The sequence below is a fragment of the Arabidopsis thaliana genome, chromosome 5, assembly GCF_000001735.4.
Source record: "Arabidopsis thaliana chromosome 5, partial sequence".
Classification (NCBI taxonomy): Eukaryota; Viridiplantae; Streptophyta; class Magnoliopsida; order Brassicales; family Brassicaceae; genus Arabidopsis; species Arabidopsis thaliana.
The window spans coordinates 2,533,464-2,559,407 of record NC_003076.8 but is presented as its reverse complement, the minus strand read 5'-3'; the positions used below and the strand labels follow the sequence as shown (position 1 = coordinate 2,559,407).

Genomic DNA, 25,944 nt, shown 5'->3' with positions numbered 1-25,944 from the left:
TTTTCACTTTCAGAACTCGGGTCGGAAAATACAAGTATGAAAAGACGTTTATTAATTATATTATTTAAATATTGGAGAAAGATCAGTAGTTTTTGTCGCCGTTAAAGTCACAATTTTTTTTTTTTTTTACTGTTAATCTGCAAGTGATAAAAATAATAATTAAAGTTTCGTGTGTGAAAATATAATTATACTTTATTTACCTTGCTTGCGACTTGCGGGGTACGTTTACAATCGAGTAATAGCATATACAGAGGTTATTATACAGTCTAGTTTAGCAAGAGAAAACAAATTGCAGATAAATTTATAATGTACGTTTCTTTTCCATTTTGAGTCTATAAAGTATAAATTGTGGATCCTACCATGTTTCAAACATACGAATGTGTGCACAAATTTATCATTGCATTTATTTATGTAGAAAAAGTAGCAAGCGAAAGGGAGAGAGTCGACTGGTAAGTGAGATTTTGGGTTCGTAAGATTTGAATGATAAGCTGTGAAAGGTAGCGCTATCTTCTAGAGAACGTGAGTTGAGTATGAACATTTTCCGGTTAAGCCAAGTCACTAACATAAGGTAGAACATCTTATAAGTTGTAATAAATAAATAAATAAAACTTATAAGTTATAATATTATATATGTGAAGATACATACATATACATAACATGATTAATCCAAAATCACATATGCTTTTTTGTTGTAATAATACTGTACGTAGATAATCATTAAAATTTACACTCCAATTATTTTGTCAACACGCATATAAATAATTAAGGGGTATAAATTCCATGATTTCACAAGCGTAAACATAAATAATCTTATGATAAGATTTTTCAACAAAGAAATTATAAACTTTTTAATCACAAAAATTCACTCCAACCAACAAGCACATTGTTTGGTGAAAGTAATAATTTTTGAATCTTGTACCGTTATGTAATATAGTGTAATCTAGTTTAAGCAAATTTCGTAAGGATCGGATACTTACAATACAACCTAGGCGAGCTTTACAGCTTCAACTAAATTAGTAATTTAATTATTATATAATTAATTATAATCCTTTATAATACAAATCACCATTTAGAAACTCAGCTATACTTGACAAATGACAAGTAGTACTAGCTGATCATTCGGAAAATCTGGGCCATATATTTTCGTTAATCGTGGTAGCTAGTAAACTCGAGAATGGTAGGTAAGATATGTGGTTGATAATGTTGGATGATATGTTATGGTCAGTAGAATACAATTTTGGTAAGTTTATACTTGTTCCAGAATTTTAGCTTATTATAGTTTGTATGTTCTTTATTAGTTTTGTCCTTTAATTACGCACAGTTATTTTTCTCGAAGGTTTTGAACTGCATGATGTACACGTACATAAACATAAAGTGGCAACTGCCAACTGGCAATTATTCAACCTAGCACATAACTGTCAACTATGGGCCCTGTATTATTAACTATCAGATTTAAGCAACATCATGCATGTAAAAGAATATCAAACTTTTGAATATTAACAACTCTCGAAGGTTAATCTCAATGTCGTTCGAAATCTATCCCGGATTTATATGATAAATATGCATGTAAAAAATAAATGCATGTAAACACAGCATATATGCCAAAGGAGAGAACCGCATATTTGTCACAGTTCCAATCGTAATTATATATTGAAAAGCAAGAGATGGCGACGGATGGGATTTGGGTAAGTAGGCCACGTTTGTGGACTATACACCGCATTTGATATCATAAACAACTTTTTTGTTTTGTTTTCCATAACGAAAAGAGGGCCCCCAAAAAGGTACTCAAGGAGCTGACAAAAACAATAAATATGCATATATATATTAATGTAATTAAATTGTCTTAAGAAAATATCAAAATAGCAAGGATAATATATATGAATTGCAGGCTTGCAGCTTCGTGTAAGCAGGAGGCTCGCAGATGAGTTTGAAAGTTGAGTAATAGGATGGTTAGGTAAAGATGACCAATGATGACAGTATACTAGGAGATGGAAATATCTTCATGGACTAATAAATGTATCATGTGACATGTCAATATATTAATTCCTATTACAAATTAAAAGTATCTCTAAAAATTAAAATAATTTGCATGTGGGAAGATGTGGAATCAAACTAATACGTCAGAGAAAAACAAGAAGAATGACTTGCCATATTTGTCGAGGTACCGTAAGTAAATGGGTTAAACCAGAACAAGAAGGTAAAGTTTGGTTTTCTTTTTCGGTTCGGTTTCAGGTTTTAGGCAAATCACATAAATTTTAGTTTTATAGAAACTCAAACCTCTGGATTTACTGCTATAGACAACGACTATCAATATTGAACAACACGGAAACAACGTCATTCAATGATTCAAGAATTCGTAATTCTCAAAACTCTGCAGTTCATTTCAATTAACTTGATTACGTACAAAGGGGAAGACAAAATATCAGGTTAAAGAAAGCTACCACAAAAGTCAAAACACAAACTAATGAGGCTCAAGATTTACCACAAAGATGTCAATTGTTTGAGCAAAACTACCTACCAAGGAGCCAAAAAATGTACGTCGAGATAGCCTTTTTTTAGGACCGACAGTTACCAGTTGGTTCATATGAAATTTCTTTTAGCATAATCGAATATTTACGAAGATTTTTAATAATATCAGACGAGTTCTTTCTCATATCATGGAGACTTATATACGAAGCTTGATCGTCATCATCATCCACGAAACGTCTAAGCTATCATATAAACCCTATGTAATAACCACGAAACCCTATGATCCTGAACCTTATTCTCATTTGACAATTGAAAATTGTTGTTTCTCGATGCCTTTTGTAGACCTCGAACATGGTTATATGTAGAAGAATAAAACAAGCACTATTAACAACCAATTGTCGGTTAAACTAAAGTTCCAAATCTATATCATGGAAATCGAACCAAGCAAATCTTGTAAAAATACTTTTCGCTCAAAATAAATAAACATAGTGCTAAGATATCAAAATGTGACTGTCGGATACTTTTGCATGTAAATAAATTTCACCTTCTTATAGAAAATATACAAAACGTTCATAAAAAAACTGTTGCAACTAATGTCATGACTCGTCACTCATGAACAAACGATGTTGAAAACAATATGAGATATCTCATTATGCGTAAACCACCAAAAGAATACAAAGTTTAAGGGAAACTCTCTCCATACTTGATACTTCAAACGCTGGAAGATGAATGAGCAGCCGAGCAGGACCGTTATAAACCCAAGAAACAGAAACGGTTGCAATTAGGCTTATAAAGCAAAATCTTTCGGATGAAAGTAATTATATTCTACTTTTCAGTTTTTTTTGGATGAAAGTAGTTATATTCTAATTTATATTAAAAAGTATTTATATTATACTATGATAAGAGAGTGTTGACCTGAAATTTACAGTTTATCAGCAACAATATTCGGTTTATTAGTTTCCAAGAAAGACAAATTTCCCTTATAACAATTCAAAAGTATGTGATAATGTGGCAGTAAGTTATAAAAGATGCCATAATCTTACTTAAAGTTAGTCAAAGAGTATCTATAATTTGACTAGGAAAGTCTTATGAAAAGATTATAAAAATCGGATCTACCTTTTTTAATAATGTAATGAAAAGATTGTCATGTGGAAACACATCAATACGATGCTGTTTTAACATCTTAGGTGGTTCCCTAGTTAATTAAATGGTCCGTCACTTGCCCCAAAACCAACTAGTCTAACCTTCTGTCTTTGAAAGAGAGTTCTGATCTACGACCCATCTCCTTCGTACCCGAGCCTGAAATTTATCTTCCGGACCCGAGCCTCGGATTTGCTCCTGCGTCCGCCGTTGAAAATTTTCGTACTCCCTTCGATCACTTATCTCTCTTTCTCTCTTCTCCTGGTTTCGTTAATTATCGGATTCGAAAACCCTAACTTATTCTTAGAAATTGAGGTCGGAGAAGAAAGCTTGTCAGGCTTTCCAATTGTTGTCGACGCGACAGAACAAGTGTAAGTCTGCATACATCTCTCTTACTCTTAGTAGAAACCCTAGTTTTGTGTAATGTCCCAATAGGAAAATGATGTGTGAATTCCCAATTCTTTGGAGCGTGTTGGTAAAATTGAAGTAAGATAGGTTCTCGTTTGAGGTTGAATTCTAGGTTATGGTAATGTTCGTGTTAGCCAGAGCTTCGATTTTGGGTGAAATTGTGTTGCGGCAATTTTGATCTCAGAGTAGGTTCACGAGATTTCCGATAAAGTCTAGAAATTGGTCGAAATTAGCTTATTTTTCAGCTGCCATAGAGTGTTTATAGCTGTGAAATGCGAGAGTTCCACTGTTTATTTTTTGTATAAGGATCTTGATGATATTTACTGCAAATGAATACTCGAGATTACTGGATTAGGTGCATTTGAGTTTGTTATAGTTTCAGAAGTTGAGTTGGAGTTTAGGCTTTGGCTTAGTGGACCTTGGATGTCAATGTACGGTTTTCATTTAAGGAAACAATGCTGATTCAGCTTTCCTTATCACCTGGTCGGCGTTGTCTCGCTTCGTTGGTCTGAGGGTTTTCCTGCGTGAAGATTTAAACTTTCTTGTCTTAAACTGAATCAGGGTTGAGGATCTTGTCCGATGATTTTCATTTGACTCACTTTTGTTTCCTAATTTGCAGAAAACAACGATTGTTTTAGATCAAAGGAGACACAAGATTGAAATATTTTTCGTTTCTTTTCGAGGTCCAGATATTTAAAAATAATTTCTAGAAGCTGAATCTATGCCTGGAAACGAATTTGGAGAGAGGACCCACAATTTCTTTGGACAGGAGGGCCTATCCCAAGACCAGCATCAGTCTCAGGTTGTTGACGGAAGTTGGTCCAGTTTTAGTAATGGTCTAGTCGGCAACCAGAGGCAGATAGACCCATCCCTTACTGCCGATCTGAAGAGTTATAGAACACAACAACCTGGTATGGATTTTGTCTCCTTATGACGGGGAATTCCCAACTTATGCGCTACATATATCTTTCATTCATGGCTTAAGAGTTAGAGCTTAGTATGCTGGTTGCTTGCTTTTTAAACATAGATTTTTTTGCTTATTTCAGTTGATCCTGAAAGAGGGCAATCTTCAAATTCACAGCATGGTTTAAATTTTACTCAGCAGCCTATGAGGTCGGAGTACTCCAGAAGTGTATTACAAGAACCCCAGCAACCCACAAATGGTTACATGCATGGGAATCTTGGGTTGCAGACGATGCCGAATGAGGCAAATGTTTTGGGAATGGATGTAGAGTCGAGTAGGGATAAGTTGTCAGAGAGAGGATTCACTCCAGATCTTCATAAAATTCCTACGAGGTTTGAAATGGGAGAATCTCCAGTTAATTATGATTTCTTTGGTGGTCAACAACAATCAAACACACAGCTCCCTGGCATGCTCCAGCCTTTGCCAAGGCAGCAGGTGTCATTCAATGATATGCAACTACTGAAGCAGCAAGTTATGGTTAAGCAAATGCATGAATATCAAATGCAACAACAACTTCAAAAGCAACGGCTAGAGGCAAGGCAGCTCAATTCTTTGAATAGAAATGCAGTCAATGGAAGTTGCGTAAGTGATAACCAATCACATATGATTAATGGCATCCCTCTTCAGAATGCGTCTAGTAACTGGTTGCAGCCAGATCTCATGACAGGAAATACAAACTGGATGCATCGCGGCATCTCGCCAGCTGTTCAAGGTTCATCCAGTGGGCTCATGATTACCCCTGACCATGGGCAGGCGAACTTAATGGCTCAACAATTTGAACCTTCCTTGTACGGTATGCCTGTTAGTGGGACAAATGCACCTCACAATGCCTTTTCTTCCAGCCAGATGAACAGATTAGCTGCACAGCATGGTTCTGCAAACAGGACTTCCTCTGTCACTAATCAACCTACTTCATTTCTGAATCAAGGCGATGTACAGGATAGTCATATGCTCCCTAGATCCACATACCCGGAGAAATTATTGTTCTCCCAGACATCAGTTCCAAGTTCAAATAGTATGCCCAATTTTGAAAGTTTACAGGAAGATGATTCCCGTGAAAGGAACATTTCAGTCCAGGCGAAATTTGGTCAGATGGAGGGTTCTGGTCCATCAGAACAATCATTTATTAAAGCGCCTGAAAATATAAATGCATTGCAGAAGTCAACAGCATTAGATCCAACAGAGGAAAAGATTTTGTTTGGTTCGGATGACAATTTGTGGGAGGCATTTGGAAACAGCACTGATATGAGCTTGACAGGAAACCTTATGTCCAGTAGTTCTGACCTTTTTGATGGATGCCCCTCTTTGCAAAGTGGGAGTTGGAGTGCTCTTATGCAATCTGCTGTAGCAGAAACATCCAGTGATGACGCAGGCGTACATGAATGGGCTAATAACAGTACTGGCCCACATGCAAATTTTCATCGTGGTAATATGGCCCAGGATTTGGGTGCAAAGACTTCAAATACACTAAGCGGGAGAGTCCACAGTGATTCTACTCGGACAGCTGTTCAACATTTGCAAGACAGAGGAAATAGTGTTGCAGATAATGGCCTGCTGGAAAATTCAATGGCTCAACGCAATCTAATGGCTGAAAATATTTTCCATTCTTCAAGTTCTGGTGTCGATGGGCAGAACAATTCGTGTTCTATTAGAAAGAATGAGGGTGTTGAGGATAGACTTGGTATCTGGAAGGCTGCGTCAAATCCAAATTTAGTTGCTCTGAAGGAACAAAATCCTTCAATGCAAAGGACAAGCTATGGATTTGGCATTGCTGGTGCAGGAAACGATTCTAGGCATTTGGATAATAACTCTTTGGAGAAGGCTATCCCTCATCTGAATTCTAGAGACGGCAGTCAGATTCTTGAGTCATATTCGAGTAATAATGCTGGATCAAATGAAATGGTAAATACCCGTGATTTGTCTACGTTACCTGGTGGGAAAGAAACACAATCTGGTCATGTTGGTGTTAGGCCGTCAATACCTCGCAAATTTCAGTATCACCCCATGGGTAATATTGATGTCACTGATGAACCTTGTCGAGGAAAAGTTTCTCGTTTTGGGCAGTCACAGTCTCTAGGTCAGCCTGCTATGAACACTCTAACTGACAAGGTAAATTTTATCCTTTGGTTTTCATTGTGGTTTAGAAATTTGAATCCATCTGAACATTATTTTGGCTTTCATTATGATAGGGACATGTTTCACAAAATGACTTAAATCGCACAAATAAGGCTTTTAAAGGCATGGGTCCAGAAAATTCACCGAGTACTTCTGCGTCAGCCGACAGGAGTGTTGATAGGTGTAATCAAGTGAATAGTGCTTCGTCAAGGTACTGTTCATTTGTAACTTAATTTATTTAGTGTTGATAGGTGTAATCAACTGGCAAAGTTACCTAAAACTCAAATTTTCTCATTGAGATGTAATTTCTCACTCGTGGTAATTGCTACGAATATTTGTAATTTGTGCTTTGCAATTGTCTTTCTGAAAGAAATTTCCTGTGCAGGCTTGAGCTTCTTCACAAGGTGGACCCGTCGCCGGAAAATTCCTCGGAAACAAATGTTACTGGGATCCATGAAGCAAATGCCTTTGCAGACTATGGTGGTCAATTCCGGCATAATCAGGCATCTGCTTCGCAGGGGTTTAATCTACAGTTGGCACCTCCATCTCAACTAGCTCCCTCACCTGATAACATGCAGTTTTTTCGGAATTCTTTGCAGCCATTGAATTCATTTCATACTGGCCCTGAAAAAGGAGGAACAAGTCAGTCCAGGTTTGCTCCGTGGGGATCTAATCAATCTTTTCATCAATCCACTCATCAAGGACCATTTCCTGGAATCCTAGGGGGATCCAACATGACTTCTGGTTTCCCTTATTCCAGAGGGTATCACCAAAATCAACAGATGGCTGTTGGTACCCGACAATCAGCTGCTATTAATTCAGTCAATTCATCTTCTGAGTTGTCTACCCCTGCAGTGAAAGAAAGAGATGAAAGTAGTGACTTTGATCAACGTGGACATTCAGCTGAAGGATTTCGTATGCTGTCTGCTTCTCAGCCTCTGGTGGCATCCAGCTCGCCTCAGCAGAATTCCTCTTCTGGTATGATGTCTGACCCACCAGCCGGTATTTCAGCACCACAACTTCGGTTTTGGAACCAGCCCTTGCCTCAGTCAGATATTTTACGGCCGCATCCATCGCCCGGCAACAACATGGCAGTTAGCTTCTCAAGGCAGGAGAAGACAAATCAATTATCCTCCCAAAATGGAGACGTGTCATTAAGTGGGAGGGACATAGTGAATATGCATGAGTTACAGAGTAAAGATATGGGTGCAAAACAAACATCTAATGTTGCTTCAATGTTCTCCAAAATGGTGCAGAGCAATAATCAATCCTTTGGTCGCTCTCTTCCTTCAAACAACTTTCCAAAGGATAGCTTACGTCATGATGAACAAATGGCTGGAAGTGGGGAGGGCGATGCACCCAAGATGACTGTGAAGAGAGTTGAGAATAGTGCTATTGATCCTCAAAAGGTAGCTCCCAAAGGGGAGCAACAGTCACCTTCAAAATCTGATAGTTTAGTTAGAGATGGATTGAATCACAGGGAATCAGTGAACCACATGCCGTATTTTGGCCAAAATGTAACTCAGAGTTTCTCGACTAAGAATCATTCAGCCTCGGTTGGAGCAGATCATCAACAAATCAGTCCTCAGATGGCCCCATCCTGGTATAGTCAATATGGGACTTTTAAGAATGGACTGGTGCAACCCGTGAATGATACTGGGAGATTCACCCCCTTAAAGATAGGAGAACAATCGTCTAATGTTGGAAGTTCAGTTGATGGCACACACTCTGTTCAATTGTCACAGCACTTTAAAATGCAGCAAATGTCAGGCTCCACACTAGGAGCAGAGATTCCCTCATCTGAGTCATTGCCTCATGGTGCAACCGAACAACTTCTGAAGGTTAATAAACCAAAGAAGCGCAAAACCGCCACATCAGAACTTATACCTTGGAATAAAGAAGTCATGCAGGGGCACCAGAGGCTTAAGACTCTCGGGTATGTGGCATTAGCACTAATAGTCCCTTTTTTTCTTTCAATATCCTTTACCGTAATTAACTTTCTACATTATTTTCAGTGAGGCCGAAGTTGATTGGGCCAGAGCAACCAATCGATTTGCTGAAAAAGTAAGTTTCCTCATTACATGTTTTCTCACGAGTCTCTTTGTACAATCTTGTTAATACGTTGATGGCTTTTGTTCTCCCAGGTGGAATTTGAGACTTTACTTGAGGATAGCCCACCAATTAAATCAAAGAGAAGGCTTGTATATACAACACAACTCATGCAACAACTATGTAGCCCGCCTCCGGCTAGGGTGATATCTTTGGTTGCTAGCTCAAATTATGAGTTTGTTGCATATACTGCCGCAAGAGGTGCACTAGGAGATGCATGTAGCTCCAGTAGTACCGACAGGAGTGAGGGCTTTTGGCCCCCCAACATTTCAAACCCGTAAGGATATTTTCAGTTTATCCTTGAAGTGTTGTAGATTTTCTAGAGTTTGTGGTTCTCTATTGACACGAAGAGACGCACTCTTGTGTAGGTTGTCTGAGAGAACGAAAACTGAAAAAATCAGTGACCAATACATCTCCAAAGCAGCTGAAGATTTCATTAGTAGAACACGGAAACTAGAGACTGACTTTGCAAGGTATTAACCGTAGCTAACTGATTCCATTTTGGCATGGCCACTCATCTGTGCTGGTTTGACCTCATTCATGAACATCTCTGGTTCTTCTTGCAGGCTAGAAAATGGAACTACAATTCCAGACTTGAGAGTCGAAGTCCAGGATCTAGAGAAGTTTGCAGTGATCAATCGTTTTGCGAAATTCCACCCACCATCTATGGACAGGACCTTGAATTCAGTTAGGATAAACCCACAAAGATATGTTACGGTAGCTCCAATGCCTCAGAATATTCCAGACAGGGTACAATGTCTCTCGCTCTAACCAATGATGAATCCCCATAGAATTCAGTTTTTGGCCAATCTTCCCCATTCATTGCTTTCATATAATCTCTTGCCCCAAATCTTTCATTTTTTTTTTGGGTGGGCACGAGTTAGTTGGTCGGAACCCTGAGATCAGTGAAGGCCTCCATTTGTTGAAAAGCCGGAGATTTTCCTCTAAATATGTAGCATTATCGTATGCATCACCATAACATTGTAAGTTAAACCCATCTGTAAACAGTACTTTAGTAAAGAAAAGTTGTTTAGTACAAAAACCCTGATGGCCTGATAGTATTACATCATCACCTCTGGTATCCTACTTTCGGTTAACAAAGCGTATCTGACTTTTGTAATGCATTATATTATGCATATGCCCAACCCTAGTTTATGTAAAGAAGATAATATTGAAATGCAAAACATGAATTCGTTGAAAAAATGTGAATCCATATCTTAATCTGACTATCTAAATAACAATGATTCATGAATTATTGCAATTTAATCGTATGGTGAAACGTATCGATACGGCGTCGTATTTGTTTAGTTATAATTGTCTTATCACTGGCCCACACTACAACAACTCTCATCTAAATCCTCCGTCTCTACTAGAGAGTTTTGGATCTACGAGCCATCTGCTGTGGACCCGAACCTCTCGGACCCGAACCTGGAGTTTCGATCACTTTATCTCTCTCTTCCCCTGATTTCGTTAATTCTTGGATTCAGAAAAAACCCTAACTTGTTCTTAGAAATTGAGGTCGGAGAAGCAAATTTCCAGTTGTTTTACGGCCAAACGTTATACAAGTGTAAGTTCACATCTCTCTTTCCCATTGTTGAAACCCTATCTTTTTTTTCTTTAAATTCCCCAATTGGTGGAGCCTGTCGGTAGGATTAAAGTCTGGAACGTTCTCCTGTGTGGTTGAATTCTAGGTTATGGTAATGTTCATTTTAACCAGAGCTTCGATTTGGGGTGAAATTGTATTGCAGCAGTTTTGATCTCAAGTAGGTTCACGAGATTTCCAATAAATTCTGTAAATTTCTAATATATGAGCTTAATTTCAGCTGGTTTATTGCGGAGAAATGGGAATTTTAGCTGGTATTTTTTGTTAATTGATTTCATTTACTGCAAATGAGCTCTCGAGTTTACTAGATCAGGTGGATATTGAGTGTGATATAGTTTCAGAAGCTGATTGGAGCGTAGACTTTGTCTGAGTGTTTCTTAGACGTAGGGGTTTTAGCTTTCTTGTGAACCAATAGTATCTACTGTTTTTGTTTCACTTTGTGTGTTCAACTTTAAATGTACAGTATCTGCTTTGCTTGTTTAACAGGAAAATCTTGAGCATTCGGATTTCGGAGCATCTTAGTTGGAAGTAGCTCATGAATTCTCGGGGGAAAAAGGTGTTAAAAATGTTCCTTTTTGTTTTTTTTACATTCGAATATAAGATCGAAGGAGAGACAATATTGAACTCTTTTCTGTTTCTTCTCGAGGTCCAGATATTTATAATAATTTATCGGAGCTGAATCTATGCCTGGAAACGAATATGGAGAGAGGATCCACAATTTCTTTGGACAGGAGGGCCTATCCCAAGACAGCCATCAGCCTCAGGCAGGAGATGGAAGCTGGTCCGGTTTTAGAAATGGTCTAGTCAGCAACCAGAGGCAGATTGACCCATCACTTATTGCCAATCTGAAGACGTATAGCACTCAACAATCCGGTATGCATTTTGTTTCCTTTGTGACTGGGGCTTCCCCAACTTATGCTCTACATATATCATTTATGTTCCATTCATAGCTTAGAGCCTAGTATGCTGGATTATGCTTTGGTTTTCCGAGTTTGAACATAGCCTTTTTGCTTATTCCAGTTGATCCTGAGAGAGGACAATCTTCAAATTCACAGCATGGTTTAAATTTTGCCCAGCAGCCAATGAGGTCCGATTACTCCAGAAGTGTATTGCGAGAACACCAGCAATCCACAACTGGTTACATGCATGGAAACCTTATGTTGCAGGCATCTCCAAATGAGGGAAGTTTTGTGGGAGTGGATGTAGAATCTAGTAGGGATAGGTTATCAGGGAGTGGATTCACTCTAGACCGTCATAAAACTCCTATGAGGTTTGATATGGGAGAATCTCCGGTTAACTATGATTTCTTTGGTGGTCAACAACAATTAAACAATCAGCTCCCTGGCATGATCCAACCTTTTCCAAGGCAGCAGATGACATTCAATGATATGCAACTACTAAAGCAACACGCTATGGCTAAGCAAATGCATGAATATCAAATTCAACAACAACTTCAAAAGCAACAGCTAGAAGCCAGGCAGCTCAATTCTTTGCATTCAAACGCAGTCAATGGAAGTCTCTCAAGTGATAACCAATCACATCCTTCGATTAGTGGTGTCCCTCTACAGGATGCGTCTAATAATTGGTTGCAACCAGATCTTATGACAGGAAATACAAACTGGATGCATCGCGGCATCTCGCCAATTGTTCAAAGTTCATCCAGTGGGCTCGTGATTACCCCTGAGCATGGACATGCAAACTTAATGGCACAACAATTTGAAACTTCCTTGTACGGTATGCCTGTTGGTGGGACAGATGCTCCTCAAAATGCCTTTTCTTCCTTTCAGATGAAAATGTTAGCTGCACAGCATGGTTCTGCAAACATGAGTTCCTCTCTCACTAATCAGCCAACATCATTTCTGAATCAAAGTGACAGTCATATGCTCCCTAGATCCACATACCAGGAGAATCTGTACTCCCATATATCAGTTCCAGGTTCAAATGATAGGCCTAATTTTGAAAGTTTTCAGCAAGATAATTCTGGTCAGCAGAATATTTCAGGGCAGGAAGAATTTGGTCAGATGGATGGTTCTGGTCTATCTGAAAAATCATTTATGAAAGTGCCTGAAAATATAAATACATTGCAGAAGTCGACAACATTAGATCCAACAGAGGAAAAGATTTTGTTTGGTTCGGATGACAATTTGTGGGAGGCATTTGGAAACAGTACTGATATGAGCTTGACAGGAAATCTTATGTCCAGTAGTTCTGACCTTTTTGATGCATGCCCCTCTTTGCAAAGTGGGAGTTGGAGTGCTCTTATGCAATCTGCTGTAGCAGAAACAGCCAGTGATGACGCAGGTGTACATGAATGGGGTAGTAAACAGCAATCTGTATGGGCTAACAACATTAATGCCCCACATCCAGATTCTCGTATTGGTAATAGGGCCCAGGTTTCTGGTGGCCATACTGATTCAACCCGTTCAACTGTTCAACATTTGCAAGACAAAGGAAATATTGTTTCAGATCATGGCCTGTTGGAGAAGCCAATGACTCCGCAGAGTCAAATGGCTGGAAATATGTTTCAATCTTTAAGTTCTGGTATTGATGTGCAGAATAATTCGTGTTCTATTGGAAAGAATGAGGACATTGATGATAGACTTGGTAACTGGAGGGGTGCTTCCAATCCAAACTCAGCTGCTCTGATGGAACGGAAGAATCATTTTACTCAAAATCTACAAATGCAAAGGGCAAGCTATGGTGCAGGAGATGATTCTAGAGCTTCGAGGGATATCCAGCAAAATATCCAACATCATTTGGATAATAACTCTGTGGAGAAAGCTATTCATCAACTGAATTCTGGGGACAGCAGTCAGATTCTTGAGTCATATGCGAGTAATAACGTTAGTAAAGTCATGACTGAATCAAATGAAATGGGGAACTCAGGAAAGGAAAATTCAAGTGACAGTTTTCGATCAAAATTCTCACCAGAGTCTCTTACTCAAGTGAATGCCCGTGATTTGTCTGTGTTGCCTGGTGGGAAAGAAACACAATCACCTTCAAGATCTGATGGTTTAATTAGGGATGGATTGAATCACAAAGATTCAGCGAATTGCATGCTGCAGTTTGGCCCAACTATTTCTCAGAGTTTCTTCAACAAGAATCATGCAGTCTCGGCTGGATCAGATCATCAACAAATCAGTCCTCAAATAGCTCCATCCAGGTTTAGTCAATATGAGGCTTTTAAGAACGGACTGGTGCAACCCGTGAATGATACAGGGAGATTCACTCTCTTGAAGATAGGAGAACGATATTCTAACCTTGGGAATTCTGATGATGGTTTACATTCTGTTCAATCGTCAAAGCAATTAAATACTGCGGATCCTGGTTACATTGTTCATATGCAGCAAATATCAGGCTCCACACCAGGAGTGGAGACTCTCTCATCTGCCTCATTGCCTTGTGGTGCTACTGACCAACTTCTAAAGGTTTATAAACCAAAGAAGCGCAAAAACGTCACATCAGAACTTTTATCTTGGAGTAAAGAAGTTATGCAACGTCCCCAGAGGCTTAAGACTCTCGGGTGTGTGGCTTATGAGTTCTATTGTTAGAAAAGATTTCATATCCATTACTATTTTAACCTTTCTGTATTCTTTACAGTGAGGCCGAGGTTGATTGGGCCAGAGCAACTAATCGATTTGCTGAAAAAGTGAGTTTCCTCATTACACATTTTCTTGCAGGGTCTCTTTGTACAATGTTGTTGAATACGCTGATGGCTTTATGTTCTCACAGGTGGAATTTGCGACTTTACTTGAGGATGGCCCACCAATCAGATCAAAGAGAAGGCTTATATATACAACACAACTCATGCAACAACTGTTTCGTCCCCTTCCTGGTAGGGTGAAATCTTTAGTTACTAGCTATGAGTTTGTGGCATATTCTGCTGCTAGAGCTGCGCTAGGAGATGCATGTAGCTCCACTTCTACTGACAGGATTGAGGGCTTTTTGCTTCAGAACAATTTAAACCCGTAAGGATATCTTCTGTTTATCCCTGAAATACTGGGAAATGTCTAGACTTCGAGGTTTCGTATTGACTCGAATGGATCCACTCTTGTGTAGGTTGTCTGAGAGAACGGAAACTGAAAAAATGAGTGACCAATACATCTCCAAAGCAGCTGAAGATTTCATTAGTAGAACAAAGAAACTAGAGACTGACTTTGCAGGGTAAAAACTGTAGATCTCTCTTCTTGTATTTGATTCCAGTTTGAAATGGTTTCACAGTTGGGCTAGTTTGATCTCATGAAAATCTGGTTCTTCTTGCAGACTAGAAAAAGGAACTACAATTACAGACTTGAGAGTCGAAGTCCAGGATCTAGAGAGGTTTGCAGTGATCAATCGTTTTGCAAGTTTCCACCAATCGTCCTCATCTATGGACCGGTCCGTGAGTTCACTTAGGTTAAACCCACAGAGATATGTTACCGTAGCTCCAGTGCCTCGGCATATTCCAGATAGGGTACAATGTCTCTCTTTCTAACTATTGATAGATCCATATAATTAACTTTTTGGCCAATCCTCCCGAAAATGTTTGTGTTTATGGGTGGGTAAGAGTTAGTTGGTCGGACTTCTGAGAACAGTGAAGGCCTCCATCGTCAGAAGGCCGGAGATTTCGTAGTAGACATGTAGCATTACTGTATGCTTAATCACGAATATTGGATGTCAAATCCATTTGTATACTTAGTAAAGAATTTGCCCCATAACAGAAATTCCACAAGGTAACAACTCCAGTGAATCTAATTTTGTTTTTACTCAGCGAAGATTCTGAAGAACTCTCTCTATCAAGTCGTTGAGTGCTGTTTAGAATCAGTCATTGAAACTTAACTTCCTTTGCTTCAGAGTATTACAAGGTCTCTAATTTAATGAGTGTCAATATTTTACCTCCGGAAGCCAAGTCGACATCATTATTCCATATGTATTATTCCGCAAAGAAGATTTAAATATTTGATAAGGAAGTTAAAAACATAAGCCAACATGAAATCTCTTGTTCTTGATTAGTTTCATATAAAAGATTGAAACAAGAAACTAGAGACATTCGAACTAGTGACAATGATTGAGGAGTTTGTTTGGTTTGAGGAGTGTTTTTGATGTTAGTCCGCGTAACAGTGTTGTAAGAAGCAGGGTCCAAAAATCAGGGAGATCAAAAGAGAAAAAGTCGGATTTCACATTTTTTGCATCTGGACTGAAAAGTCTTTGAACTCCACAAATGAGCAAGAGCTCAAGGTTCTAGTTTGCTACTCAAGGATTAGAGAGTCGAAAACACAAAGACAAACCACTAGCAATCTCTGGTGCGGAAACAAGAGCCATACAAGGTTTATCAAAAAAAAGCATACTACTCTTAAGACATGAGGATTATTTCTTTGTCGCGGGTCTGTTAGGCCCTAAGTAGTTTGTAACCAATCCCATTATAGCAAACCTGTTTTTAATACAAGAAAACCAGATTCAGAGTCAACAATTTATTGAGTAGAAACAATCAGCTTAAATCTGATCCATGTTGGATTTTAACAGGAATAGAGAGGTTCATTTCACTATTCAATGCTTTTGGCACTCTTAACTTAAAAATAAGAAGAAAGAATGAGTGAAAAGGAACATACATCATAGCCATGGAGATCTGCTTTAAATCATTTTCCAAGTTCCTCATGTTGGCCAGAGATTGTGCACAGAATATAATTGCAAGCCACGAGCATATCTTGTACTGAGAGATACACAAGCCACATAAATAAAGAGGATGAATTTCTCACTCCACATATGATGATCTTTTAATCCACTTTCACACTGACTATCTCAATCTCTCGAGCTCAAATTTCAACAAGATCTAACATTTTCTCTAGTCTTATAATATGATGCAATCACACAGTCATGAATCTGCCTATTTGGGGAAGTAAGCTTTAAATCAATTCAACATTCAAAATCACTAGCGAGTATTGGAAAGATCCAGTCTCAAAACATCACGAACTAGCTAGAGATTGATGTTGCTAAATCGGTGAGTTCAACTTATAAAATCCGACGATCTAAGTCACCAACCGGAGTACTAGTTTCTACGACTGAATTGATTTCTAACAGAGCAACGATCAGAAGAGGAGAAATGAAAATTTACCCTGAACATAACGCCGGAGACGCCGAGGATAACGGCGATGAATCCGGAGTAGTCAACGGGAAGATCCTCCGGCGCTACAGGCCGTGGAATGTAAGGCTTTGCCGCCGAAGGCTGCCGTGGATCGTTCACCGACGAAGCGTTCCCGTGACTGTGAGACATCCTCAATCTCTCTCTTTGGATCTCTCTGAAGCTCCGATTGGTAAATATATATCTGATCTACTGTAATTCTTCTTAGAGATTCTATTGATCTATTATATAGACATAATTGCTAATTACAATTAAAATTAATTTAAACAAGTTCAGAAGTTTATGAAAATTACAATTGTAACCTTTTCGTATTTCTTCATAAAGCCCTAAGCTGGGTGGAAATAGAAAACAAACTATCGCCGGCCGTTCAATTCCCGGCGACGTAACAGAGTTTAGGAGTGTGACTCAAGCTCAAAAAACTCGTTTTGTATTCGATGAGCATCTCGCAGTTTCCGCCGCCTGCTTCTCCATCTCCGGCGTCTTCTTCGCGATCGCTGGCTTCTTCATCTCCATCTCCGGGGAGTTTTTCGTCATCGATGAGGCTATGGAGACCAGCTGCTCAGCGGAATCTTAGGAACCAGTGGTCTAACCTGTCGAATTGTCGGCAACAGTGGATCGTCGCTTGTTCTGCGGGAAGATCTCACGCTACTTTGCTAGTCAATTCGTATCTGTCACAAAAGTGTGGAATTTTCTTAATTTGTATTTGCAACTTACTCTGTTTCACTTTGATGTCCCTGGTGATTCTTACTGCTTTTGTGTTTCCATGGCAATAGGTATATGCCAATGATGGAGCTTGGTGTGTTGAGTGACATGTTTGATATCGACAAGAAAGCTTTGAAGAAGCTGTTTACGCAACAGGTGAAAATTTGCATTTCAAATCTATTTTTTGTCTTCTATTCATTCTCTCTGTTTTTAATTCTCATATTAAGTCTTATTATGTTCAGAGTTCCTATCGAATCAAGCTTTTATCTTCGTACAAGGAAATGGTAAGTGTGACAATGCTAAAATCTTGTGAATTTGAGAAATTTTATTCTGGTGTAATTTGGAATCTATAAACAAAACTGTAGAAAAATGCAGGTAGCTGTTGTTGTTGAGATGGTAAATGCAAGCAGATCTCTGAGATGTTACACGAAGCTGAGTACCGGGTCACTTATACAGTTCTCTGGCACTAAGGAAGATTCAAATGATGCTGGAGATTGCGGTGGCATTCCTGTGTTTAATTTTTGGAATGTCTCTGCATTTGGTAAGAGACCCATAAAACCAATGTTCAATAGTTATTAACTACTTACCATGTTGTCTCTAAAGTTTGGTACTTGCCATGTTGAAATGATCCCAGAGAAGATGGCTGAGGAGCTTGTGGAGATGTTCAAACGCGAAGTAATGCTAAAGGTATTGTCTACTCCTAACTCCTGCATGTATCTTAAACTCTAGATCAGCTTCTGATCTTTTTTTTCGGGGAAATTAACAGAGATTGCTCATAATGGAACTGATCTCTTTAAGCACTGAAGTTCCTCAACCCATCAACAACAGTTGGTCAGATGAGCTTTACCATGGAGAATTTGATCATCTCACCAAATGTTCTTTATATTCTATGGAAGTAGCTAAGCCAGTTCTCCCCAGAGTGAAAGATTATAATATCGGTAGTTCTTCTATATCACATACCAACCAGCCAACCGCAGAAATTTTGCAGGTATGTGGATTTTGATTCCGCACAAGTAAAATTGTCTGTTAGCATTATATCGTAAAACTTCAATTCTTCTCGTTCCACAGATTTACTTGACAACTTGGCTTGCAGAAGTAAACATCGACACTCATAGGTAAAATATTTTCACCATCGTCATTCCCGAATTCTGGGAACAAAGTGTATTCTGATTAACCTGGTGTTGCGTATTTGTTACAGGGTGGATGAGATATTAGCTTTGGTTGGGGAAGAAATTAGAGTCACCTTCTAAATCTCGAAAGGTGTTCACAAGTTCAGCTTCTGGTTAAGTTTCAGTGACTTTTATACAAAGCACAACTGATTCTACAAAAGTACTCAAGGACTTGAGAGAGAGAGAGGTGGTTAGAACCGTAGCTGTGTAAACAAAAATTGCCACTTACTGCTATATTTTAGCTTGTTTACTGGATTTCTTACTGGGGCACTGTACTGAGCGATATTTCTTTACTAAAGTATACAAATGGATTTAACTTACAATGTTTCTGATGATGCATACAGTAATGCTACATATTTAGTAGAGGATCTCCCGCTTTTTGACAACGGAGGCCTTTACTATACTCAGGATTCCGACCAACTAACTCATACCCACCCAAAAATAGAAAGATTTGGGGAAATAGATATGAAAGCAAAGAATGGGGAAGATTGGCCAAAAAGTGAATTATATGGATCCATGAATAGTTAGAGAGAGAGACATTGTACCCTGTCTGGAATATTCTGAGGCATTGGAGCTATGGTAACATATCTTTGTAGGTTTAACTTAAGTGAATTCACGGTCCGGTTCATAGATGAAGATGGCGGGTGGAACTTCGCAAAACGATTGATCACTGCAAACTTCTCTAGATCCTGGACTTCGACTCTCAAGTCTGGAATTGTAGTTCCATTTTCTAGCCTGCAAGAATGACCAGAGATGTTCATGAGATCAACCAGCCCAAATGAGTAGCCATTCAAACTGGAATCGATTATAATAGAGAGCTAGGTTTTTACCCTGCAAAGTCAGTCTCCAGTTTCCGTGTTCTACTAATGAAATCTTCAGCAGCTTTGGAGATGTACTGGTCACTGATTTTTTCATTTTCCGTTCTCTCAGACAACCTACACAAGAGTGGGTCGCTTCATGTCAATAGAGAACCACAAACTCTAGAAAAGCTCCAACACTTAGATAAACAGAAAGTATCCTTACGGGTTTGAGTTGTTTGGGGGCGAAAAGCCCTCACTCCTGTCGGTACTACTGGAGCTACATGCATCTCCTAGTGCAGCTCTTCCAGCAGTATATGCAACAACATCATAATTTGAGCTAGCAACCAAAGATATCACCCTAGCCGGAGGTGGGCTAAATAGTTGTTGCATGAGTTGTGTTGTATGTATAAGCCTTCTCTTTGATCTAATTGGTGGGCTATCCTCAAGTAAAGTCTCAAATTCCACCTGTGAGAACATAAGCCATCAGCGTATTCAACAACATTGTACAAAGAGCATAGAGAAAACATGTACTGAGGATACTCACTTTTTCAGCAAATCGATTAGTTTCCCTGGCCCAGTTAATCTCGGCCTCGCTGTAAAAATATAAAGTTTAATACGGTAACGGATATGAAATTTGTTTTAGGAATATTAGTGTGCATAAGCCACACACCTGAGCGTCTTGAGCCTTTGGGAATCCTGCATGACTTCTTTATTCCAAGATTGAAGTTCTGATGTGGCAGTTTTGCGCTTCTTCGGTTTATCAACCTTCAGAAGCTTGTCAGTAGCACCATGAAGCAATGAATCGGATGAGGGAGTCTCAACTCCTGGTGCGGAGCCCGACATTTGCTCCATAAGACACTGCTTGCATGATTGAACAGTATGTGTACCATCAACCGAACTCTCAACATTAGACGATTGTTCTCCTATTTTCAAGGGGGTAAATCTCCCTGTATCATTCATGGGCTGCACCAGTCCATTCTTGAAAGTTCCATATTGACTATACCAGGATGGAGCCATCTGAGGACTAATTTGTTGATGATCTGCTCTAACCGAGGCTGCATGATTTTTAGAGGAGAAACTCTGAGAAACAGTATGGCCTAAATGCGGCAAGTGATTCGCTGACTCCTTGTTATTTAACCCACCTCTAACTAAACCATCAGATCTTGAAGGTGATTGTTGTTCCCCTTTGTGAGCTACCTCTTGAGGATCAAAATCACCATTTTCAACAGTCACCTTGGATGTATCGCCCTCCCCACTTCCAACCATTTGTTCCTCGTGATGTAAGCTATCCTTTGGAACGTTGTTTGAAGGAAGAGAGCGATCAAAGGATTGATGATTGCTCTGCACCATTTTGGAGAACATTGAAGCAACATTAGATGTTCGTTTTGCACCCATATCTTTACTCTGTAACCCATGCATATTCACCATGTCCCTCCCACTTAATGACATGTCACCATTTTGGGAGGACAATTGGTTTGTCTTCTCCTGCCTTGAGAAGCTAGCTGCCATGTTGTTGCTGGGCAATGGATGCGGGCGTAAAATAACTGGCTGAGGCTTAGATGGCTGGTTCCAAAACTGATGTTGCGGAGCTGAAATACCGGATGGTGAGTCAGACATCATACCAGAAGAGGAACTCTGCTGAGGCGAGCTGGATGCCACCAGAGGCTGAGAAGCAGACAGCATACGTTGATCAAAGTCACTACTTTCATCTCTTTCTTTCACTTGAGGGGTAGACAACTCAGAAGATGAATCGACTGAATTGTTAGCAGCTGATTGTCGGGTAGCAACAGCCATCTGTTGATTTTGGTGATACCCTCTGGAATAAGGGAAACCAGAGGTCATGTTGGATCCTCCTAAGATTCCAGGAAATGGTCCTTGATGAGTGGATTGCTGATAAGATTGATTAGATGCCCATGGAGCAAACCTAGACTGACTTGTTCCTCCTTTTTCAGGGCCAGTATGAAATGAATTCAATGGCTGCAAAGAATTCCGAGAAAACTGCACGTTATCAGGTGAGGGAGCTAGCTGGGATGGAGGTGCCAACTGTAGATTAAACCCCTGAGAAGCAGATGACTGATTATGCCGAAATTGACCACCATATTCAGCAGAGGCATTTGCTTCAGGAATCCCAGAAACATTTGTTTCCGAGGAATTATCTGGTGACTGGTCCACCTTGTGAAGAAGCTCAAGCATAGTTTGTCTGCACAGGAAAAAGATTCAGAAAGGCTATTGGAGAGCACGAATGCAACCAATTAGGGAATATGAGCTACGTAACGACCACAGTCAGAATTACATATCGATGAAAAGTGATGAGAACATATAGTTTAATAGTTACATAGTTTGGTAACTCTGTCAGTTACTTGAAAAACAAATCTATAAAAGGCCACACTAGCTAAATAACTTCACAAACGCATTCAAAGAGAGAATAGTTTAAGCACACATATTAAAGAACAAGTACCTTGACGAAGCGCTCTTCACTTGATTACACCTATCAACATTTCTGTCAGCTGAAGCAGATGTACTAGGTGAGTTTTCTGAACCCATGCCATTAAAAGCCTCATTTGTGCAATTCAAGTCGTTTTGTGAGACATGTCCCTACCATGGAGAAGCCAAAAGAATATTCATTGGGATTCAGATTTTTAAAAATACATGTTCAAAATCTAAGGAAACATTTACCCTGTCAATTGGCATGTTCATAGCCGACTGACCAAGAAACTTTGATTGCCCAAAATACCCTTGGTTTCCGACAGGAACCTGCTCCAATGTGGTTGGCAAATGAGAAACTTTTTCTTGACAAGATTCATTAGTGACATCAATATTACCCATGGGATGATACTGAAATTTGCGACTTGTCGAGGGCCTACTACCGACATGACCAGATTGTGTCTCTTTTCCACCAGGCAACATAGAAAAATCGCGGGCATTTACCATTTCATTTGTTCCAGCATTATTCCTCGCATATGACTCAAGAATCTGACTGCCGTCTCTCGATTTCAGTTGAGGGATAGCCTTCTCCACAGAGTTATTATCCAAATGCTGTTGGATATTGCCCTGGACATCCCGAGAAGCACTAGAATCGTTTCCTGCACTGGCTATTCCAAATCCATAGCTTGCCCTTTGTGGATTTTGTGTGAAATGATTCTTCTGTTCAATCAGAGCAGCTACATTTGGATTGGAAGCAGCCTTCCAAATACCAAATCTATCTTCAATGCCCTCATTCTGTCGAATAGAACACAAATTATTCTGTTCATCAATACTTGAAGAATGAATTATATTACCAGCCATTTGACTAAGTTGAGCCATAGGCTTCTCAAACAGGCCATGATCTGAAACTTTATTTACCTTGTCAGGCAAATGTTGAACAGCTGCCCCAGTGGAATCACTGTGGAATCTCTCACTTAGTGGATTTGAAGCCTTTGCACCCAAATCCTGGGCTCTACTATCAGTGTGCAAATTCGCATGTGGGACAGTATTGCTGTTAACCCATCCATGTACACCGGCGTCATCGCTGGTTGTTTCTGCTACAGCAGATTGCATAAGGGCACTCCAACTCCCACTTTGCAAAGAGGGGCATGCATCGAATAGGTCAGAATTACTGGACATAAGATTTCCTTGCAAGCTCATATCAGTGCTGCTTCCAAATGCATCCCACAAATTGTCATCAGAACCAAACAAAATCTTTTCTTCAGTAGGATCTAATGCTGACGACTTCTGCAATGCATTCATATTTTCAGGCACTTTCATAAATGATTTTTCTGCTGGACCAGAATCCTCCATCTGACAAAATTTATCCTGCGCTGAAATGTTCCTCTCACGGGAATCATCTTGCTGGAAATTTTCAAAATTGGGCCTATTATTTGAATCTGGCACTGATGTCTGGGAGAACAACGCTTTCTCCTGGTATGTGGATCGAGGGTGCATTTGACTATCCTGAACATCACCTTGGTTAAGAAATGAAGTTGGCTGATTGGTCAGAGAGTAACTCCTGTTTGCAGAACCATGCGGTGCAGCTAATCTGTTCATCTGAACGGAAGAAAAAGCATTTTGAGGTGCATTTGTCCCACTAACAGGCATACCGTACAAGGAAGGTCCAAACTGTTGAGCCATTAAGTTCGACTGCCCATGCTCAGGGGTAATCATGAGCCCACTGGATGAACCTTGAACAGCTGGTGAGATGCCGCGATGCATCCAGTTTGTATTTCCTGTCATGAGATCTGGCTGAAACCAGTTACTAGACGCATTCTGAAGAGGGATGCCATTAATCATACGTGATTGGGTATCACTTGCGCAACTTCCATTGACTGCATTTCTATTCAAAGAATTGAGCTGCCTGGCCTCTAGCTGTTGCTTTTGAAGTTGTTGTTGCATTTGATATTCATGCATTTGCTTAACCATAACTTGCTGCTTCAGTAGTTGCATATCATTGAATGTCATCTGCTGCCTTGGCAAAGGCTGGAGCATGCCAGAGAGCTGTGTGTTTGATTGTTGTTGACCACCAAAGAAATCATAATTAACCGGAGATTCTCCCATCTCAAGCCTCATAGGAACATTATGAAGTTCTGGAGTAAATCCCCTTGCTGATAACTTATCCCTACTAGATTCTACATCACCTCCCAAAACATTTGCCCCATTCGGCATTGTCTGCAACCCAAGGTTCCCATGCATGTAACCATTTGGGAGTTGCTGGTGTTCTTGCAATAAACTTCTTGAGAACTCGGACCTTATAGGCTGCTGAGTATAGTTTAAACCATGCTGTGAATTTGAAGATTGATGACCTCTCTCATGATCAACTGACATAAGAAAAAAAAAAAAGCTCCATTTAGAAAACTAGCAATATATGTAGCTATTAATGATTGCAAGTTGTGGAATTCAGTGTCAAAAGGAGACAAAATCAGTACCAGATTGTTGTGTGTTATAACTCTTCAGATTGGCAATGAGGGATGGGTCAATCTGCCTCTGGTTACCGACTAGACCATTATTAAAACTGGACCAGCTTCTGTCAACAACCTGAGACTGATGTTGCTGGTCTTGGGATAGGCCTTCTTGTCCAAAAAAATTGTGGATCTTCTCCCCAAATTCGTTTCCAGGCATAGATTCAGCTCCTCTAAATTATTTGTAATTATCTGAGCCTTTGAAAAAAACACAGAAACAAGTTCAACATTGCGCCTTCGTTGATCTAAATTCCGAATGTGTAAGAAAAAAGGGAACATATAAACACCTCTTTCCCCAGAATTCATGAGCTACCTCCAATTGGCATGCTTTGAATACTCATAGGTTCTCCTGCTAAACAAACAAAACAGATACTGCAAAATTTAGAGTTGAACACAACAAGTGAAACAAAAACACTAGACAGAAGAAAGCCAATACAAGTGTTGTTTCTGCAAAGAGGAAACAAAAACCACAGGGCAGCAAAGTGAGACACTAGAGAATTGATGCAGAGCCCACATGGTACAAGGAAACAGAATAAGCATTGTTTCCTTAGATTGGAACTTAGGGTACACTGACGCCTAAGTTCCAGTCAACATCAGAAACTCTTAACACCTAATCAAGTAAACTTGGAGAGCTCATTTCAGTAAACAGCATCAACTTCATTAAACAAAAACCAGCTGAAAATTTCCGATTTCACAGCTATAAACACTCTTATGGCAGCTGAAAATTAAGCTAATTTCGAAAAAAATACAGAATTTGATTGGAAAACTCGAGAACACACTTGAGATCAAAATTGCCGCAAACACAATCTCACTGCAAATCGAAGCTATGGTTAATAATAACATGAACATTACAGTAACCGAGAATTCAACCTCAAACAATAACACTACCTATCGACACGGTACAATAATTGGGTAAAAAAAAAAATCATTTCTTTTTAGGATATATAGCAAGAATTAGGGTTTCCACAGAGGGAAACAGAGATGTGAACTTACACACTTGTGTCACGTTTAGCTTTACAACAAATGGAAACCTGAAGATGAAAAAAAGCTTTCCTTTGCTTGCTCAATTTCTAGGAACAAGTTGTTTAGGGTTTTCGAATTCAAGAATTAACGAAACCAGGAGAAGAAGAGAAAGAGAGAGAGAAGGGAGAGAGATAAAGTGATCGATATCAGTGCGGAAATTTTTCAACGGCGAGCGGAGGAGCCAAACAGAGGTTCGGGTCCGGAGGCAAATACGAGGCTCGGGTCCAAAGCAATTGGCTCGTAGATCAAAACTCTCTTTCCATGTCAGAGGGTTTGGTTTTAGACGAGAGTTGTTGTTGTAGTGTGGGCCAGTGATAAGACAATTATAACCAAACCCACCTAAACGTCAAACACGACACTGTATTGGTCCGTTTCTACATCATTGTATTGCAA

At 39.5% G+C, this 25,944-nt stretch overlaps 5 protein-coding genes and 2 long non-coding RNA genes across 14 annotated transcripts; 4 read left to right on the top strand and 3 right to left on the bottom strand.

Annotated features, from left to right (window-relative positions):
• Positions 1 to 3,496: 3,496 nt before the first annotated feature.
• AT5G01465 lies at positions 3,497 to 3,855 on the top strand. Its single transcript, NR_142508.1, has one exon. It is a non-coding gene; the product is annotated as an other RNA (long non-coding RNA).
• On the top strand, positions 3,684 to 10,370 carry AT5G07980 (dentin sialophosphoprotein-like protein). Of its 2 annotated transcripts, none has more exons than NM_120880.4 (9): positions 3,684 to 3,980; positions 4,637 to 4,928; positions 5,064 to 7,090; positions 7,171 to 7,307; positions 7,482 to 9,032; positions 9,112 to 9,160; positions 9,241 to 9,482; positions 9,574 to 9,678; positions 9,772 to 10,370. In NM_120880.4, exons 2-9 carry the CDS (start codon positions 4,739 to 4,741, stop codon positions 9,974 to 9,976), a joined length of 4,506 nt encoding a protein of 1,501 aa, NP_196415.1. In that variant the 5' UTR covers positions 3,684 to 3,980; positions 4,637 to 4,738; the 3' UTR covers positions 9,977 to 10,370. The 2 variants fall into 2 exon arrangements, with proteins under 2 accessions (NP_196415.1, NP_001331534.1); NM_001342973.1 differs by having other exon boundaries at positions 3,736 to 3,980; positions 4,707 to 4,928; positions 9,772 to 10,308.
• On the bottom strand, positions 3,685 to 3,986 carry AT5G01455. Its single transcript, NR_142507.1, has one exon. It is a non-coding gene; the product is annotated as an other RNA (long non-coding RNA).
• A 208-nt stretch (positions 10,371 to 10,578) lies between the features above and the next one.
• On the top strand, positions 10,579 to 15,666 carry AT5G07970 (dentin sialophosphoprotein-like protein). 3 transcript variants are annotated; one of them, NM_120879.4, is made up of 8 exons: positions 10,579 to 10,772; positions 11,295 to 11,364; positions 11,461 to 11,681; positions 11,829 to 14,331; positions 14,409 to 14,457; positions 14,541 to 14,776; positions 14,868 to 14,972; positions 15,072 to 15,666. In NM_120879.4, the coding sequence occupies exons 3-8, from the start codon at positions 11,492 to 11,494 to the stop codon at positions 15,280 to 15,282; spliced, it is 3,294 nt and encodes a 1,097-aa protein (NP_196414.1). In that variant the 5' UTR covers positions 10,579 to 10,772; positions 11,295 to 11,364; positions 11,461 to 11,491; the 3' UTR covers positions 15,283 to 15,666. The 3 variants fall into 3 exon arrangements, with proteins under 3 accessions (NP_196414.1, NP_001332631.1, NP_001332630.1); NM_001342971.1 differs by having other exon boundaries at positions 10,579 to 10,968; NM_001342972.1 differs by having other exon boundaries at positions 10,591 to 10,772; positions 11,455 to 11,681; positions 15,072 to 15,540.
• A 95-nt stretch (positions 15,667 to 15,761) lies between these two features.
• AT5G07960 (asterix-like protein) lies at positions 15,762 to 17,162 on the bottom strand. The gene is made up of 3 exons (NM_120878.3): positions 16,900 to 17,162; positions 16,397 to 16,497; positions 15,762 to 16,218 (listed from the first exon to the last, which is right to left on the bottom strand). Exons 1-3 carry the CDS (start codon positions 17,056 to 17,058, stop codon positions 16,155 to 16,157), a joined length of 324 nt encoding a protein of 107 aa, NP_196413.1. The 5' UTR covers positions 17,059 to 17,162; the 3' UTR covers positions 15,762 to 16,154.
• Positions 17,163 to 17,271: 109 nt separating this feature from the next.
• AT5G07950 (uncharacterized protein) lies at positions 17,272 to 19,124 on the top strand. Its single transcript, NM_120877.3, has 8 exons — positions 17,272 to 17,605; positions 17,700 to 17,784; positions 17,871 to 17,912; positions 18,004 to 18,169; positions 18,263 to 18,315; positions 18,395 to 18,616; positions 18,697 to 18,743; positions 18,827 to 19,124. The coding sequence occupies exons 1-8, from the start codon at positions 17,361 to 17,363 to the stop codon at positions 18,876 to 18,878; spliced, it is 912 nt and encodes a 303-aa protein (NP_568186.1). The 5' UTR covers positions 17,272 to 17,360; the 3' UTR covers positions 18,879 to 19,124.
• Positions 18,987 to 25,827, bottom strand: AT5G07940 (dentin sialophosphoprotein-like protein). Of its 5 annotated transcripts, none has more exons than NM_001342969.1 (11): positions 25,522 to 25,827; positions 24,816 to 24,880; positions 24,496 to 24,726; positions 22,940 to 24,387; positions 22,274 to 22,816; positions 22,056 to 22,192; positions 20,268 to 21,797; positions 20,142 to 20,190; positions 19,821 to 20,062; positions 19,628 to 19,732; positions 19,178 to 19,532 (listed from the first exon to the last, which is right to left on the bottom strand). In NM_001342969.1, the coding sequence occupies exons 3-11, from the start codon at positions 24,686 to 24,688 to the stop codon at positions 19,322 to 19,324; spliced, it is 4,458 nt and encodes a 1,485-aa protein (NP_001331337.1). In that variant the 5' UTR covers positions 24,689 to 24,726; positions 24,816 to 24,880; positions 25,522 to 25,827; the 3' UTR covers positions 19,178 to 19,321. The 5 variants fall into 5 exon arrangements, with proteins under 5 accessions (NP_196411.1, NP_001331337.1, NP_001331336.1 ...); NM_001342970.1 differs by having other exon boundaries at positions 24,816 to 24,877; positions 25,522 to 25,684; NM_120876.3 differs by having other exon boundaries at positions 18,987 to 19,532; positions 22,274 to 24,387; positions 25,522 to 25,814.
• Between the last annotated feature and the right edge of the window lie 117 nt (positions 25,828 to 25,944).